Genomic DNA, 18,640 nt, shown 5'->3' on the forward strand with positions numbered 1-18,640 from the left:
GCAGGCCACCTCGCCCCCGGCACCTCGCCCGGCAGCTGATGCGATTGCCAGGTCATTTTTCCTGCTGCGAACCATTCTTCAGCTTGCCAATGCCACTGCAACCATCAATCAGGCAGTCATTTCACCTCTATGCCATTTGCGCCCTGCAGGCAACTTCTTGCAGAACATCATGAGGCGTGCGCTGCCCGCAGAGAGCAGTGGGCGGTTCTGCATAAAGAGGCGGGACTACAGCGAGTTTGCCAATGACCCCTGCAACAGAAAGCAAAAGCCGGGACACCTGCAGTTGTTGGCCGACCTCAAGGCCAACTTCACCACCGTGTGCAGCGGCTTCAACGTGCACCAGGACTACGGCTTCTTTCAGGCACTGGGTATCGACCACTCCCGCACCCTGACCGTGGTGGCACTGCGGCACCCAGTGGAACGCACGCTCAGCCACTACTACTTCCAGATGAGCTTGATGCAAGACAACCGCAAGGGTTTCCTCTTCTGGCCCAAGAACGACTCTGACTATTCTGGCCTCATTGCGTTTGGCTCTCGACAGAGGCGGCAGGCCAACTACCACACCTACATGCTGGCTGGAGCCATGGGCTGCCGGTGGCCTGGAGGGCCAGCTCCCCCCACTAGCGACGCCGAGATTCTGGAGCGTGCTAAGCGCAACCTGGAGAAGTTTTGCGTGATTCTGATCACGGTGCGCATCAGATGGCATTCGCGCCGCTGGCACGCTGGCGCGAAATTTGGCCAAGTGCCCATTGTTTCTCACCCTGAATCCAGCCCTGAATTTGCTGCAGGAATACATGGATGATTCGATACAAATGCTGGGAGAGGCAGCGGGCTGGCCTAACGCTGTGCTGTTTGAGTCGTTCAAGAGCACCCATACAAACACCACCCCACGCCCCAAGGTTCCACTTGCAGCAAAGCGCGCCCTGCAGGCCGCCAACCACCTGGACATGCAGCTGTATGAGTATGCAGTGCAGCTGTTCCTCAGGCGCGGCAGTCAGGCAGCAGCACGGCAGGCACTGGCAAGCCAATAACTGTGAGAGAGCGGCTGGCTGTTGGCAAGCGCAGCCCATTTTCAAGCCAGCTTAGGACCAGCTGAATGCTCATTTAGGGCGTACTGCCAGTTGCCTTCCTTCAATTGAAATTTTATTGAGCAGCACTGCAATCAAGAATTGAAGCAGAGAAAAACAAGAGGATGTGTAGAGAGGTGAAGGCAGCAGCTGCAACAACTACTGAAAACAAAGGACGCATGGTACGGTTCAGGAATGCAGTGCCATGTAGGGCCCTCATCTGCATTCATCGCCATTGACTTGCCAAACCTTAGGGCTGAAGCAATAGATTGCGCCTAGGGATACGAATTTCTAGATGTTGATGCATGCCCGCGACAGTGGATGTGGGCCTTGCCATCCTACCGCCACTGAGCCTGGGTTCTGCTGCCTGATATTGGCTGGCTCGATGGATTTATTTCAGATCTGGAGCACAGAGCAGCATCATGGAAAAGGATGTAGCAAAAATGCATAGGCGTAAAGGTTCGAGCGAAAATCATAAGAGCGAAATAATGGTGGTGCCCTCATCCGGGGTCAGTCGCATTGCTTGGCTGCTGGTCAAGGGCATGGGGGTAGAGCAGCCGCAGGTCGGCGCCATACACGCGCTGTATGGAGCGGCGGCAGCGTTCGTGCCTGCCACTGTAAAACTGCTGCATCGAGCAGTAGGATGACTCCTTGGCGATGATGCTGGTGAAGTTCTGGACCACGCCAAAAAAGCTGGCCGGGCGTCCGCTGACCCGATGCCGCGCCGAGAGCTGCACGCTTTCACAGGGCACGCCAGTGTTGGACGGCCGCACCAGAGGCATCCTGTCTGGAATGGCCACCGCTGGCATGCCTGCCGGCCGACGTCGGTTAATCTCCGTTAGCACCTCCGCCATGTCAGTATCCAGCTGCTCCGCCCGTGCCACATAGTCCACTACCAACCTGCTCCAGAAAAGCACCCACAAGCGGCAGGTAAGCGGACCAGCATCACGATCAGCGGCATGCAGCGGCTGGCAGCTTTTACAGAGCCAAGAAGCGCAGCAGTGCGCACCCGCCAGCCTCTGTCGTCATGCACCGCACTTGGTCCAAGATGTGGGCAAAAGAGAAGAGGGGGGTGAAGGGGCAGCACTGCCGGTTCGCCCGGCACACCTGCCCCGCAAGCACAGGGTCGGCACAGAAGCCCTTCCAGTCCATCTACGAAGGAAGGGACAGGGTCGAAGGGGCTTGGTGAGAAGCTAAACAATCCTGGTTGGGGGCAACACTGATTGGCTGCGACTAGCGGCTGGCGCAATGCATGTGCGGGACCCTCTCCCCTCTGTGCTGCAAGTGACTTTCAGGTCAATATGCTCCCCTCCCCCTCGTCTTGCCGCTGCTCACCAGGTCCTTGCACTCCTCCCTGTCTGCCGACATTGCGCTCAACAGGAACTTGTAGCTGCTGACAGCGCGGGCCAGCGGGTTGCGCACCACCGTGAACACAAAGTAGTCGCGCCACATGGCGTCAATGTCTGCCGCCGTGGTGTTGACCACAGACGAGGTGGACTTGGCGCCCCCATTCCACATTTCCAGGCAGAAGGCTGCAAGGCGCAGCGGCAGGGGCAGACTGGCTGGATGCCACTGGCAGGTTCATGCACGAGATCGGACACAGCAGCATGGTAGGCACCAACTCACGCTTTGCATCAACCTCGTTGCACAGTGTGAAAGTATTCAGAATTGAGGTGGAGGCAGCCTTGGGGTGCCTCACGAAGATCACCTTGTAGGCATGGCTCTGCAGGGCCAACAGGTGAGGCGAAAGAGGACAGTTGGCAGGAAGGCCTGTGGCATGCAGCCTGCCGAACTGCTGCAAATCCCACAAGCGCCTGCTGCCACACAGGTTTGCTCAGACAGCCTCGGGCATGCGGCCCCCTTCTCCCTCGACCGCCAAACAGGCCGCAGCTCACCGCCAAGACAGCACAGCCAGGCGACACGTGGGGCGATAGTGTAGGCTTAGCTGGCCGGCGCTTGCGGGTTGTGATCCACCGGAGGAACTTCGCATTGTTCTCATTGACATGTCGCGGGTGCCACCGGTCCTGTGCCAGCACGCCCAACTTGTTGACAAAGCCGTGCAGCTGCGGCGTGGCGCCGGTGAAGGCAACCGCCTCTGCCGCCGCCGTCGCCGCCGACTCCCGGGCGTGCGCCGCCCTCCTCTCACGCCGCGCCTGCGAGCTGCTCCATACGTAGGGCCAGCTAAAATAGCAGAGGAACAGCAGCAGCGGGACGAGGCGAGAGAGGTGCCGTTGGGGCGGCCGCCCATATGCCGGCTTCACGGCAACCATATCGCGTCCATGGAACGAAGCGCAGCAGGGTGCGCAAAAGGGTGCCAACAGGTGCTCCAGCCAACTTCTGCCAGCTGCTGATTGCTGGCGATAGCTCTAGAACTAGCAGAAGATATGCAAGCACCGGCGATGCGGACAGGTGCACCGTCAAACACATGCAGAGCCCTCATCCCCCTATAGGTGGTACCGGCCACCCCTCGCTGCGCCCGCTGTGGCTACAGGTGCCGGCGGCCTGGCGTGGTTGGGCGCCTGGCGCTGGCCGCCTTGGCTGGGCCAGCCTTTCCCCACACCTCTTCGTGTCAAAACTGCCGTTGAGCCCCCCCAGCCACCCCCCCCCAGCCCCTTGGCCGCGTGCCGACCTTGCCTTGCTAACGCGAGGCGCCGCCGGCGGGGAGCGGGAGGGCGGCGGCGGCTTCAAACAACACAGCCTCCGTCGCCAAGCTGGGGGGCTGTGCTGGCCTGGGCTGGCCAAGGCCAGCGTGCGCCTGGACCTCAACAGTGGCGGCAGCCCCCCGGCGTTCAGCGGGGCCCTGCCCCACAAGTAGGGTGGACGGCAGAGGCAGCGGAGCTGGGCCAGCCCCACACCCCCGACTGAGAACAACGCATGTCGGCGATTTGGAAGCTGCCCCTGCAGCTGACGCAGGCTGTGGGGAGCTGTCAGGCTGGCAACCAGGTCGGCTGCCGCCTCCCTACCACCACAGCCGCCAGCTTGGGTAAAATCCTGGCCCACGCATGCCCTCTGTTTTGAGGGGATGAGCTCAAAGGGCATCGTGAATGGGTGCAGATGGTGCTCGTCCTGGATTCCACCGCTCGGCGGCAGGCAGCAGCGGCGGCGTGGCCCACCCTCGCAGTGGCAGAGCGGCCAAAGACGGTTGCGGATGTGCCGACAGGGATACAATTGGTGCCAGAAAGCATTTGCAGCCTTTTGGCAACGGTGCCTCCTGCTCTCCCCTTATGCCTTGCAGAACAATCAATATTACTCAGAACAGGAGGTAGTACATAAATGAAAGTAGCAGATAACTAGGTTTGTACTCGGGGAATAAAACTTGCACGCAATCCTGGGGCCACCAGCTCATCCGGGACTCCTGCTAACCGCGCGAGCCGCCAGGTCTTTCAACACGCGCTGGGCGGTCAGCTTGGCCCCAATCAAGCAGAGAGGCACCCCATTGCCAGGCCTGGTTGAGGCACCCACGAAATAGAGGCCACGAATGCGCGAATCAACGTTGGACGGCCTGCGCACAACAATCGAAACGCTATTCTACGAATACACGAATCGTAGCTTGGCACAACAACCAGCAGCCCCAGCATCGACATCATGCGTGCGTACCTGAAGAGCGACAGCTGATCCAAGTCATGCCCCAGTCCAAAGGCGGCGCCGTGCCGCAAGCCGTACCGCTGCTGCCAGTCGGGTGGCGTTATCACCTCTTCGTGCTGGATGGATGATCCCACATCATCCCCCACCCCAGCTTCAGCAAAGGTCTGCAGTGCACTTGGGCAAGCAAGACGAGAAATGATGAGGCCCATGCCTCCTGTGGCAACATCCCCTGGTGGCCACACCAACATCTACTCTTTCACAGCGGCTTCGAAACATGCAGCACCAGCCACATGCTTCACCAACATGCTGCCAACTGACCTGCAAGATGCGCTCCCGCCCTGCTGCCACCAAGCTGCTGTAGTCACTGCCGCACTGTTGCTGGTTGGCCACAGGGAGGAGCACCATGATGCTGTCGCACCCTGGTGGCGCCGCCGAGCCGTCTGTCCTCGATGGAGCATGAACATAAAAATTTGGAGAATGCGGAAATTCCTTAGGTTGGGTTGCAGGCCGCCACGACTGCACCCATTCCTCAGACAGAAAGACGTTGTGGTGCGCTAGTCCCGCCAACTCACGATCAACGCACCAATTGTACCCTATCACGCCTGCGCTGTACTTGAGCCGCCCCAGCCGCTCATGCTGCTGCCTGGCATATGCGGCGACTGCAGGCGAGGGAGCGGCACGACCATCAGTGCTGCTGCTGCCGTCTGCTGCCGTGCCGCCGCTGCTGTTGCCGCCTTCCAGGAGCGGATACGCCGCTGCCAGGTCACGGTTGCAGACCACCACACTGGCAGCCAGCTGCTGCCCATCGGCCAGTTCCACTCCTGTGACCTGGCCGCCGGCTGGGTCGGTGCTGATGGCCACCACCTCGGCGCCCGTCTGGATCCGCACCCCACAGGACTCGGCCGCCCGACGCAGCCCGTCCCGCACCTGCGCCCCGCAAACGCTGGTGCAGCAAGGTGTCTGCGAGTGCAGCCCCTCTTCGGCTGTCTGAGCTGCACGAACATCAAACAGTGTCCTGTAGCTTGCCCACCTTTGTAAACCCTCCCAATGGATACCATATTCCTTGGGTCAGCTCCGTGCCCGCCAGCAAGCCAAACACGGCTGGGGCGGAGTAAGGTGTTAACCCAACATAAAGATTCTATACAGGGGGCAGGCCAGGGAAAGGGAGCAGCATGCTGTCTAGTTCTGCCAGGTCAGCAGCAGCCCACGTGGTGGGGTGTGGAATCGTGGTCACGCCCTGATAGCACCCACGCGCCCTGCCCAACTCATGCCCCACCTGCCAGCCCCATCTGCACACACCTGGAAGGTGAACATCGCCCTGAGGCGCTGGTCCTTGAAAAACTGTTTGAGCCGCCAGTCATGCTGACCCAGCAGATCCAGAACATTGATCTGCCCTAGGAAGGGCAGCAGGTCCTGCTCCGCGGCAGGCGACGGCGGCAGGTGAGCATTCGGGCAGGCGCGAAAGGAATGCTCCAGATCCACAGCCATAGGCTGTGCCCCCTCACCTGCAGCCCCTTGGCGTTGGCCAGCTCCTCAAAGTCTCGTTCAATAAAGTACGGGACGCCCATGCGCAGATGCATGCGGGCCATGCGCAGGAACCGCCTGCAGCAGGCCGGCACAGCAGGCAGCATGAGGAGCCGCATTCAAACCGGGTACTAGACATTCAGCCTACAGCGTACACCCGCCTGTATCCGTCGCCCGCGCCAGGCTCTACTGCCTCTAGCTGCGCCGCCATGTCTGCCTCATCATTCAACAGGTCCAGCTGGGAGAAAGGGGAGGGCTGGCGACCGCCACCTGCGAAGAAGACTCTGTAAGCCGGAGAAACCCTGGAAATGATGATGTCCTGCTCCTCCAGCGAGGTCCCCATGGCGGCAAAGGCCTCGCGGTACTTGTCTGGGAAGAGCAGCAGCGAGGGGCCGGGGTCATGGCGAAAGGCGCCGTCGGGGGAGACAACAGACTGCACACGGCCGCCGACCTGCATTGCACAGCGCCCACTAGGCTACCTGTCTCGTGGCATTGCGGGGACGAGGTGAATGTAGGTCTTACCTCTCCATTTTTCTCAACGACCGTAACGTCACACCCGTTCCGCGCCAGGCGGCCAGCGGCAGCAAGGCCTCCAGCTCCCGCCCCAATCACAACGACCCGGGGCGCCTTGCCCGCCGCTCCTACTGCCTGTGCCTGCACCCTCAGCCCCCGTCCCCTCCGCCTGGGTGGGTGCGACGCTGTGTTGTGTCCACGGAGTGTCGGAGCCACACCGTAGCAGCTAGCATTGCATTTATACATTGGGGGTATGCGATCGAGGACATCAGCGGCCGGTTTAAAAGCGCTGCCGACCTCCTGTACCGGTCGTCCTGCCTGTGGCTGGAGTTCAGCCCCTCTCCGTGAATCCTGAGCATACGGTCGATAGCTGGGAGGCCTTCGCGTGCTCTGATTTCTATTGCGCGCCACCAGCACGCCCAGAAGACCCCAGACCAGTGGCCGCAGGCTGCTAGGCGAGTGTCACGCACTGCTGGGGACCTCAGGGAGGCCACTCGCACCTACTGATTGCTCGATGCACCCCTGCACCGACTGCAGTTGCCACCGCCCGCTGCCGCCACCCCGCCCCTCCTCCGCCGCTGCTTCAGGCGGGGGCACCAATGGACCAGCAGGCTTTGGAGTACACTCGCAGCCATTACGATCGCCACTCCAACCAGGTGCAGTCCGCGCAGCAGCTCTTCCTGGTTGCAACAGCAAGGGCATGTATCTCGACGTGCATGGATGGTCATCGCCGGCCCCTCCAGAGGTGTTCTGCTCCTCCCTGCACCGCAAAATGCCGGGAGCCGTGCAACTCGTGCCGCAGTATGCCTCCACGGAGGAGGCTCTCAAGGCACGAGCGCAGGGCCCGGGGGCACCTTTGAAGAAGTTCCACAACGACATCAAGCGCCAGCTCATCAACAGGTGCGGGGGTGACCGCTGGCGCGTCGGCCGACCGCGCAGTCTGTTTGGCAGGCCGGCTTTGCAGGCATCGTCTTGGCTTCAGGGCACACTGGTGACTTTGGCAGCACCCATGGCTGGGGTGGAACTCCTCGGACTGCACACAGGGTGCATGCGGAGCTGGCCACCGCTCCGGGGCCCTGCAACCTCACCCTCGGTGGACACCCCCCCGCGAATGAGCAGGTTTGCGTCTGGCGCCGGCAGCCTGCTGGACTTTGCGTGCGGCCGCGGCGGCGACATCTGGAAGTGGATCGATGCGGGCATCCCCGTGGTGAAGGGAGTGGACCTGTCCCCAGGGGAGATTGAGGAGGCGCGCAAGCGGTGAGGGAGACGGCGGTTGGTGAGGATTCCAGGCGGCAGGGCATGTAGCCAAGAGATGAGCAGCGAGGTGCTGCATGGGCGAGCGCCCCTGGATTTACGCAGCAGATGCCGCCGCATGCGTGCCCCGATGTGACCCCTCCACTGCGCTGCTGTGGGCTGCAGATTTGCCGAGGCGGTAAAAAAGCGGCCCGGGCAGGAGCTGCGGTACGAGTTTGTGGACTCGTCGCTGCTGGGGACGGCAGAGTGGAAGGAGGCGGTGCAGTATGACGTCATCACCTGCATGTTTGCCATCCACTACTTCTTCGTTACAGAGCAGGCGCTGAAGCAGGTGCTGTGGGAGGCCGCCTGCTGGCTGTCAGATTGGCTGGGGCTGCCATACTTCCAACATCGCTGGAACGCTTTCATGGCCATCCCCTGCCATGTGCAGTTCCTGCACAACGTGTCCATCAACCTGAAGGATGGCGGCTACTTCTTCGGCACCGTGCCCGACGGCAAGCGCGTCAACGAGTGCATAAAAAGGTGGGGGAGCAGAGCAGGCGAGGGTCTGGCTGCACCACACTCTGCAGCTAGCTCACCGTCTGCATCGGCCCGCCCGCCTGCAGCCACAGGATTTACAAGTCGCCTATGCTGACGATAGAGGCGCACTGGCAAGGTGGCCCGGAGTGCTTTGGCAGCCCGTACATCTGTGCCATTGGCGACACGGTGACGGGAGGTGCGCTAGAGCCTCTCAGTATTGTTGCCAATTGTTGAGTTGTTGCTGCTATGTGTCGCCCTGCCGCCTCCACCAACACGACTCCCACACCACCAGCATGGCACCCACGCAGGCGAGAAGGGCACCAAGGGCTCTTTTGAATACCTGGTGTACAGCAATGTGCTGGCAGGAGTGGCGGCCCAGTACGGCCTCAAGCCAGTGCTCGACTATGGCGACCCGCAGCTGGCGCGCATGTTTCAGGAGGTAGGGAGGGGCAAGCCGGTGGTTGGAAGGCAGCACGTGGGTTAGTTCCAAAGGCAAGGCAAGGTTTCAACGTCTTGGGCATGTGTCAGCCAGTTGTGGGCAAGCTGACAACTCCAGCACCTTTCCCTTCTTGGCACATGTGAGCCAACAAGCCAACCAGCATGGCTTCGGATGTGCCGCTTGCCCACCCTCCTGCAGGCTGACGCCAGCAAGCCGTTGAAGCACTTCAAGCCCCACTTCCCAAACAGTGACCCCAGCCTGGAGCGCGCCAGCTCCCTCTTTGCCGCATTTGTGTTCCAGAAAACTGGTGGCACGCCAGTGGCGCCTGGCATGAATGGCACGCAGCAGCAGCAGCAGCAGCAGCAAGAGGAGCAGCAGCAACAAGGCGGGGGACACAAGCGGAGTAGGGAGGAAGAAGGGCAGGTAGCAGGGGCGCAGCGGCCAATGCAGCGGCGGCGGCCTGGTCTGCTCAAGCCCCCTGCGCAGCCGCAAGTGCCTGCGCCAGAGGAGGAGGGAGGCATGGCGGGCAAGCAGCAGCAGCAGGAAGAAGAGCATAACGAGCAGAAGGAAGAGCAGCAAGCAGATGAGCAGCAAGGAGACAAGGGTGGTGAATGAATGATTGCTTCTCTGTTGCTGGTGCTAACCCCGGCAGTGGGCGGTGGTTGGGAGTTGGTTGATTACACGGCGAGATTGATTGAATGAATCAAGGAATGCGGATAGAGTGCGAGTGCTGCCCTGTTGCAGGCAATGCTGTAAACGTTTCCCCAAGCTGGCTGGCGCTCAAGCCGCGCTGACCATCACGATCCGATCGGCACAGAAATCGAGGTTGGGGGTGTCGCTGGAGCATCCAGCCATGTTCTGTAAGCAGCTGCCAATCGTCAGACGGTCGGCCTTATGAGCGCCGCCGGCGTCCTGTGCCGAGGCGTCAGGAAGGAAGTCTCGCATACTCACTTTGACCGGGGTCCATGAACCGGCAGCAATGGCCGCAAGGAGGCCATCCTTTGATTTGCCCTCGCCAGCCTGCCCCTCCAGCACTTGTCCCAGCGACAGAGTGCGAGTTATTGTGTAGCCCCTGGTTGGGCTGCTGTTTTCGAATTGCAGTTCAAGGCTGGACAGGGCGGCGGCGCTGGTGTTTCCGCTGCCCCTCATGAAGAAGCCCAGGGTGGCGTCCAGCGCGAACGGGATGTTTGACTTTAGAGACAAAGCGCCAAATGGCTGCACCGACAGGCACAGCGCAAAGCGCTCCCCTGCAAACAATGGGGGACCTTCAGTTTTTGTACACTTTACTCTTCAATCCCAAATGGCATTGCTGCCTGCCTGGCATGGGGGCGCGCTCATCCCTCTGGTTCAGCGCCGAAATCCCCCAACTCCAGGACCGCCAAACGAGCTCGCCGCCGCTGTAGATGACCGCCACCGAACCTGGCGATGCCAGCAGCGCCCGCACGTAGTGCGGGTGCTCTTCTGTTGGCCGCTGGGCGCGGCCCAGCGCACATACGCTGGCTGCCAGCACCAAGAAAGCGGCGGCAAATGTGCGGCGGCAAACCATGGCTACAGGAGCAGTGGAGTTGGCGCTGCACGCGCCAGTGAGGGGCGGAAGGCCAGCGTGTTAGTATGAAAGTAGACGCTGCTGGAAGCAAGGCTCGACCAAGCCCACAAGCACAGCTCCAGGGCAGAGCAGCAGGCACCCCTGCTCACCTCGCTCGCACGAGTCGGAGACGTGCGATCGCAAGCGTGCGTGATTTTGAAATGGGCTATAAGCTTTCGCAGGTCATTGCAGGTCGACAAGGTGGTGCTCAAACCTAGGCAGTGTCGCCCTGGGGCCACATCAGCGTCACGCCGCCTGTGGACACCCGGATAGCATGGAGCAAGCTCCATCTCGCCGTTTCAGCCAGAGTGGCATATTGTCATCCCCACTAACTCCTGATTAAAACATCGCCCCGTATCACCGCCACCTGGCCTACTCGCTGTTGCTGTGACTTACAATCTAGGGGCCTATCTACAAGAAGCTGGCATGGAAGCCATGCCAAAAAGAACAGGGGAGCAAAGGGGGCGGCGGCGCACAGGCGCCGGATATCGATGCGGTTATCGATGCGCTCACAGAACCTCTCGATGTACAAATGATATCATGTTGATGGATGCCGCAGGCTGCTGTTGGTAGGGCAGCTTGCTTTGCGGCGGCAGAAACATGCAAGCGGCGCGAGGCGACAGAGACTGGCAATTTTCTAGAGCAACTCCACTCCCGAAACACCGAAGAGAAAAAGACCGAGAACAGAAGAGGAACCGCAGCTGGAGCGCTGGCGACTGGGCCGTGGAGGCCAGGTGCCAGAGGGGGCTGGGCGCGCCGAGGGGGAAGGCGCGGCCGGCCAGAAAAAAAGCACCCAGCAGGGCAACGGAGAAGAGTGCCAAAAGCAAGAGGGGGAGGTAGACGGGCGCTACATGAAATGGGGGTGAGTTTGCAGGCGGGGTGCATTGCCTCCAGAAGGTGCGTGCCGGCGACGGCAAATGGAGACGGCAAATGGAGCAGGATAGCAGTCCTGAGCAGCCGTGCGAGGGTGCCTGATCGCCGGTGCAGCAAGGCAAAGCATGTGGGACAGGCTCGGGTTGTATGTAGACCAAGTAAAGCATCTGTGCGGCTGGTGAAACAGCAGTACATGATGAATGACGATGCTCTCATCAGATGGTGTTGGTAGCTGGTAGCAAAGGGGGTGCACGGCAGATCACGAGCCTGCCGCCGCCTGCGCGCAGCTTCTTGTGCTGCTGGGAGGCGAGTGCGAGCCGGCCACTACCAAGGCTGATGTGCGATGTCGCCGCCTCCAGGGGCGGCGGCAAGCCTGGGGCTTATGCTGCTGCCGCTGGGGGCGGGATGGCGCCAGCCGACAGCAGCGCGTCCTGCACAATCTCTGGCTGGCGGTGGCCGCTGCACAGCAGCAGAAGGCAGAGCGGGGTGGTTAGTCTGGTCGGGGAGAGCGTACTACAACAGGGGAGACTAGCAGCCTGCACTGGGGAGTCGGGCAGCACACGAGCGTCGCCTGCGTGCCCCCATGTCCACCCCGCCCAGCCCAGGCTGCTGCCCCCCAGCCCCGCACGCACCTGAGAAGCGCCGCGGTGGAGATGGAGGCGGCTGGAGCGGCGCCGCCGCTGGCAGCCGCGCCACGCTCCGCCTGCTGCGCGTGCGGCGGCACCAGGCTGGGCTGCTGCCAGGGCTGGCGCCGGACCTGGGCCAGCAGCTTCTCGGCATCCATGCGCGTGTGCCATGCATTAATGTCTTCCACATCACAGACCAGCGCAGCCTCAAGCTGCTCCACCCCCTCCTGCACCTGCCCCAGCTCCAAGTGCACGCGCCCTGCCTCCACCCTGCAGCCAGCACGTCAAGCTGTGGTGCTGACAAACGCCTCGCCGCGGAGCGCACGTCCCCGCATTTCAAAGGCATGTCACGGCACCCCAGCTGGACGCCACCCGCCACTGCTGCAGAGCTGCAAAGCACCTCCCCGCCCCTCCTCCAGGCTCACTTGTGGATCAGGCGGCCGGGCGCCAGCTGGGCGGCGCGCCTGTACGAGGCCAGCGCATCCTGGCGCGTGCCCGGGGCCAGCGCCGTCCCATACATGATGCGCACCAGGGTGCGCAGCACCACGTTGATCTGCGCCATCTCGTAGTGCCAGCGCCCCATGAGGTGGTGCGCCACGTCGCTGCCGGGGTCGCACTCAATGGCGGTGTAGGCGCACTGCTGCGCCTCCTTGGCCAGCCGCACCTGCGCCAGCACAACAAGCGGCACCACCGGTGTGACGCACAGGGCTGGAGGGCAAGCCGCTGGCCAGATGCATGCATGTGACAGACAGCGCCCTGGGGCGTCAGCCCATGCCAACCCGCCACCAAACCGCACCCTGCACCCACCTTGGTCTTGTTGTCGGTGAACAGCGCCAGGCGGCCCTTGCTGATGCACATGGCTACGTGGCCATACACCAGCTGCGGGTGTGCCTCGATGCACTGCAGGCGGGCAGGCAGGCGGGCCGGCCACGGCATAGGCAAGCGGCGTGGGGCTGAGCAGCACGCTCCCATGGCACCTCCCGCCACCTACCCAACTGCCAGCGATATCCGCACGCGCAGCTCGCACAACACAGCACCGGGCGCAGCTGCTGCGCTCCGCCATCCCGCGCTGCAGCCACCCAGGCAGGCAAGCGGCGAGGCCCAGTCGCGCCTTCTCCGCATACTCCATGGCCTTGAGGTTGACCAGCTGGCGCTCGCGGTCGGAGCGCACATCGTAGTAAAACGTCAGGTCACTCCAGCACTTTGCCGCCATGGACAGGTAGGCAGCCGACTCAGGCACAAGCTTGCAGGCCTCCTCGAAGCACTGTGGGTGGGGCGGGAAACAGGGGCGCGCGTTTCAAACCGTGTGCAGCGGGTGCGGCAGCGGACAAGTGCGGGGCAGGCAGGCGCTGCAAAGAAGGTTGCCGTCTCCTTGGTGCGTGCAGGAGGCCGGGTGGACCTCACCTGCACCGCGGCGCGCACATCCAGCGTGCGCTCGTACTCGTGGCCTCGCGCCGACAGCGCCTTGGCCAGTGCGGCCGCCTCGCGCGAGGCCCTGCAAGCGGACAGACAGAATGAGGGGCGCGGCACGCAGACAGCATGCCAGTCAGTGCATGGCAAGGACGACTTGGCAGCAGGGTGTGCAGGGAAGCCCAGCGCCAGGAAGCTTGCTGACGCCACGCCCCGTTTGAATTATGCGCGTGCCAACCCGTACCGCTGCTGCCGAGAGCCTCCCACCGCCTCCCGGCGGCTGCCCACCTGCGCGAGCCGCTGCGTGCCCCAGCGTTCCAGGGCAGCTTGAAGCTCTGGTAGAAGGGCAGGGTCTGGGATCCGCGGCCAGGGCGCGCGCTCGCCAGGCGCTGCGCCGCCTGGCTTATCGCCGCCACCAGAACGCCGCCGGCCACCGCCGCCGCTCGCTGGAGCTGGGCCCCGGCAGCCCCCAGGTCGGGCCTGGGCAGCACGTGGTGCCGTGGGTGGCGCCCCCGCGGGCTGGTGCCGCCTGGAGAGGGGTTCCCGCGGCGCTGCACCGCGTTCTTCAGGTCGGATAGCGGGCCTGGCAGGCGCACCGCCAGACGGGGAGGCCTGGGCCCTCCCTGGTCGCTGCTGCTGCTGCTGATGCTTGCCAGCAGCATATTACGGCCCCCATGCGCCGCATCCTGAAGCGCCCATGTGGTGGGCTCCATATCCAGCTACACGGGCAGCCTCCGCTGCCCTGGCTGCTTGTGATAGGGCCAGGCCGTCGTGGGCAGTAGCTTGTCGGGGTGTCGGGGAGCGTGGGGCAGTGGAGCCTCTGATAGCCAAGCGGTTGGTTCAGCTCTCTAGGCGCGTGTGGAGAGACTGGCCAGCTGGGGAATCGAATGGATTGGTACAGCAGGCAATTAGGCGGTGGGAAACTTTTTCTGACCAAGTGCCACGAGTCTACCCCCGTGATGTCGGAGCCGATGCGAAGAAGCTAAATTTGCTTGGGCACCGCTCTTGCATAGGGCGCCCAGCAGCGCCGCCGCCGCCGCCGCCGCCTAGGCAAGGGGCCGGGGGCAGGCGGGCGATGACGCCGCTCCCCCTCCATGCCTGGTTTCTGCGGCGGGGCTTGCAGTCATGGTTGCCGGAGGTGAGATGGCTCCATGAGACCCCTGCACCTGTACCAGACACGGGCATATCATAGTCATGAGGCATCTGCCCGACATGAAGGCATCTGCCCGACATTTGGGAGCCCTCAAGCGCTGACAGCAGGACGGACATGGCAGGAGTCCGGTACCGCTCTGCTGCCGCACCAGAGCTCAGAAGCCGGCAAACAGGTCGATGTAGCCCGACTGCAGCACGAAGATGAGGATGACTGCCAGGTTGTCTGCAGGCAAGCAGGCGGGTGTGCAGAGCAGTGCACAGGTGCAGGGGCTCAGGGGGCTGGGATGCGCCTTGCAGGCGCACGATGGGCACGCGGCATTCGCCAGCGGCCGGCACTCACAGAGCAGGAAGAGCAGGCCCAGCGACGTGCGGTCCACCACCCAGGCAACGTAAGCATCGTAGGCGGAGTTGGCAGACAGGCTCTGAGGCAGATGACAGTGCAGGGAGAGGGGGAGGGGAGGGGCCATGTTGCATGAGCCTCGTCATGCCGGCAGTCGCGAAGCCGATGGCATGCGCAGCGCCAAGTGCCACACCTGCAGGCGTGTGAGCTTTCCTGGCTGCCTGGCGTGGGCCCTGCCAGCGCTGAGGCCGCTGCCGGCATGCTCCAGCTCCTCCGGCTGCTTGCCGGGCAGACCCAGGCTGCCCCCGCTCGCAATCGCTGCCTCTGCCTGTGCGGCTCCCGCCGCTGCTGCTCGCGCCCTGCGGCTGCCCAGGTGGCGCTCGTGCGCCAGGCGTCGCTGCCGCGCGCACTCTTCCATCTCCTTCCACGTCTCGATGTGATAGACCTGCATGGCGCAGGTGGACCTGCATACGCGCGTCGGTGCGGATGCCAGGCTTGCTGCAGGCAGGCAGAACTTAGCATGCATGATTAAGGCAGCGGCACGACCCCAGCTTGCCACGATCGACTCCACCGCCATCAGAACCCGAAGGCAGTAAGTGGGGAAGAACTGCTGCTTGGTGGGCAAGCCGTAACTTCTTGTTAGTTGGTTGGCGGAAAAGAACAAATGGGCAAGTAAGGGCCGGGGTGAACCAATGGGGGTGGGTTCCCTGCTTGCATCGGGGAGGGGGACTGGCAGCAGTTTCTGGCTGGGACGGCCGCCAGCGCCAAAAAAAGCGTTATAAGCAGGCTGCCAGGACCAGGCCACGCAGCGAAGCGCGCCATGCAGGGAGGTACAGGGCATCATGGCAGGCGCAGACAGCCAGGCAAGCAGCAGTGGCACCCAGGCGCGTGGCCAAGTCCTTGCGATGGATGAAGAACACAACGAAGGCGATCCAGCCCAGCAGCGCCACCTGCTCAGGCAGCTCAGAACGCAATGCGTTGGCAGAGGCCCATTGAGCATGTCAACGGATGGTCAGACAATGTGAGGCCCGCACACGCACCGGGAGGATGGCATTCAGCAGGTGATAGCGCCAGAAGCGCTGGATGAGCACCTTGACAAACAGCATGCGCACCACGTGGCCCCCGCTGGCGCTGCTCAGCCCGGGCAGGCTGGAGCGCAGCACTGCGGCCTGCCCGGAGCCCAGGGGCAGCGGGTCCAGCGGGTCGCTGGGTGCAATGGAGGTAGACTGTGGCATGTGCGGCGGTGGGTGGGTGTGGGTGCGCGACAACAATGGTGGTTGTAGAGGTGTGGTGTGGTGGGGGGGAGACGGGGGCTGCGAGCCAGCAGTAGGTGGTGCAGACAGCGGGACACCAAGGCGCCGGCCAGCATGCAATTGCAAATCTCCCTTGCCTTGAAGAAGCTGACTGAATTGATGTTGTCAATCAGCGAGAGGCTGAGGTTCTCGACGCTCCAGTCGCTAACGTCATCGCCCTGCCCGTACCTGCCCGTAGCACGCACAGCATGAAGCGTCAGGGGAAGCAGGGGCATTGGCAATGTGTATGGCGCAATGGACAGAGCAAGAGGACAGCATGCGGGGTGCATGTGCTTAGGGGTGCGTGGGGAGGGCGGGGGCTCACGTGTAAAGGTGGGTGCCTGCGCTGCTCAGATGCACGGTCACCCCAGCGTGCGGCGGCTGGCTGGTGTCCAGGAACTCGAGGGCGAGGAGGAGGTCGAAGGAGTCGAAGGGGAAGTGCGATAGCGACATCGGCTGGAGAATGGAGGCCAGAGCAGACCGGGGGGCAGCATCAGAGGTCAGCCGAGCAGGGAACGTGCGGAGGCCCAGGGCGGGGGTGCAGGAGGTGCGGCAGCAGCAGCAGCCGCACCTGGTACCACACACCCTGCACCACCTGCGTCCATAGCACGCTGCTGTTGGGCGGGGGCAGAGTGTAGATTTTGTACCCGGTGGCGCGGTCCTGGGGGAAGGCCAGGGCATTGCTGCGGCAGAGGGGTGGCTTGCAAGCGGCAGGGGCATGGCACCTAGAACGATGCATGCTGGGAGGTGCCCCCGCAGTGGACAGGCATGGCAGCAGCGCCGCAGCCTGCACCGACAGGAGCATGGTACTGAAGCACAGCAGCTCACCGGAAGAAGAAGGAGGGGATGTAGATGCCTGCGCAGCATAGGGCTGCGATCGACAAAATGCAATGCGACGTCATGCAGCCGCTCCCGCACGCAGGCAGCGCCCGTCGCCCTCACCGTCGCAGCAGCTGACGTTCCGTGTCCAGTCGGTGCAGGGGAACTGGCACTCACGCTCCCCTGCGCACGCACACAGCCAGCCAAACACCGAGTCCGAGCCGGCAAAGCAGACACAGAAGACGGGGCGCCGGCAGGCAGGCACATGCCCGCCATCCCGTACCCGCCTCCACCGCTGCCGTGGCGTTCTGCACTGCATAGTAGGCCTGGCTGTCAGGCCAGGAAAGGTAAAATATGTATACACCAGCATGGTGGTACACCTGGTCGTCCACTGCATGCATGCGCAGCAGCGGGTTGGAGATGGCCAGGCCAATTTTCAGTGGCACACCCGCCCTCCCTCCTCGCCTGCAGGCAGGCCTGCCCCTCTTCCATTGTAGCTATCAATTCTCACCGCGAAGAAGGCGGTCAAGGTAGCAGCTGACAAACACGTCTCGTGTCTCCAGGCGGGGGCTGCCCTGCCCCGCAAGTGGCGACGTCATCTGCCCGGCCACCCCTTGCGGCACCAACATCAGCACTGCGCAGGCCAACAGCAGCAGTGAGTCCAGCAGCTTGGCTGCTGCTGCTGCTGCCGGCGGGGCTTGTGCTCTGCAGGGGGCCAGCATAGTGGAGAGGCTGGCAGGAGCTACTGATGACTGCTGAGGGCTGGGACGCTGCAGGAGTGGTCCAAGGTTAAACCAACGCTGCAATCTCAACCCCGCCAGCTGTTAACATTATGCTGCTGCGCACCTGAGCATGCTTACATGGGCATTTCAGCATCTGGTTGCCCCCTTTCACCTCTTTACAGAACTGCTGATGTGCATGAACCAACTGAGCAGGGTTGGTCGTGGCGGCGGGGCGCAGCGGCGCCGGTTTGACGTGGCGTTTGGCGAGCATTGTTTGGCTAGCATGCGCTGACCATAGCGGCGACCCTTTAAATAGGCGAGGCACCTCAATTTTGTTGGCATCTTGCCCTGTGGGCATGCGGTTGTTGCCCTGTGGGCAACCAGCAGGTTTGCTCTTGCCGCCGCCACGTCAGCGAGAGCCCTGGTCCAGCGCACCACATCGTTCTAGGGCCATGGGCAGCGCACCACGGATCATTTCTGGTGGCAGCTTGGATCGAGGCACATCCCTTGCTGACGCGGGGGGACTCCGCTTGAAGCTCTATCTGCAGTGACGGGCCGCTCCCCCACGTTCGTTTCCAGACGCCAGCTTCAATCTCAAGCACAGCTACCTCAATCCAACGCGCCCAAGGGCAGGGCGCCAGCCCTGATCAGTTTTGCCGATGCCGAAACGTGGGTTGGCGGGGAGCCAGGCCTTGAAACCATGTGCCTGCAGGTTCCCAAGAAATCTGCCTCTACTGCCGCCTGCACTGCAGGGCGGCGGGGCGCCGGTGGCGGGCAGCAGGCCGCGGCGGCGGCGGCAGCACCTGCCGGAGCGGGTGTTGGTGCACAGCCAGCAGAGTAGACGGTGGAGCAGGTGCTTGAGTCCCTGCTGCAAGGCGCTGCGGCCGCAGTGCGCCCGGTGACCAAGGAGGAGCTGCGAG

General features: G+C 62.9%; 2 protein-coding genes across 2 annotated transcripts; both read right to left on the reverse strand.

Annotated features, from left to right (window-relative positions):
- Nucleotides 1-357: 357 nt before the first annotated feature.
- CHLNCDRAFT_48542 (hypothetical protein) lies at nt 358-7,865 on the reverse strand (the record flags this gene model as incomplete). The annotated part of the gene is made up of 12 exons (XM_005850854.1): nt 358-403; nt 3,697-3,701; nt 4,458-4,569; nt 4,665-4,816; nt 4,971-5,311; nt 5,420-5,579; nt 5,683-5,790; nt 5,952-6,065; nt 6,158-6,254; nt 6,332-6,651; nt 6,699-6,858; nt 7,840-7,865. The coding sequence occupies 12 exons, from the start codon at nt 7,863-7,865 to the stop codon at nt 358-360; spliced, it is 1,641 nt and encodes a 546-aa protein (XP_005850916.1).
- Nucleotides 7,866-11,739: 3,874 nt separating this feature from the next.
- Nucleotides 11,740-14,057, reverse strand: CHLNCDRAFT_140622 (hypothetical protein; the record flags this gene model as incomplete). Its single annotated transcript, XM_005850855.1, has 7 exons — nt 11,740-11,818; nt 11,992-12,255; nt 12,411-12,649; nt 12,793-12,885; nt 13,013-13,249; nt 13,390-13,480; nt 13,684-14,057. The coding sequence occupies 7 exons, from the start codon at nt 14,055-14,057 to the stop codon at nt 11,740-11,742; spliced, it is 1,377 nt and encodes a 458-aa protein (XP_005850917.1).
- Nucleotides 14,058-18,640: the final 4,583 nt, after the last annotated feature.

The sequence above is a fragment of the Chlorella variabilis genome, assembly GCF_000147415.1.
Source record: "Chlorella variabilis unplaced genomic scaffold CHLNCscaffold_3, whole genome shotgun sequence".
Classification (NCBI taxonomy): Eukaryota; Viridiplantae; Chlorophyta; class Trebouxiophyceae; order Chlorellales; family Chlorellaceae; genus Chlorella; species Chlorella variabilis.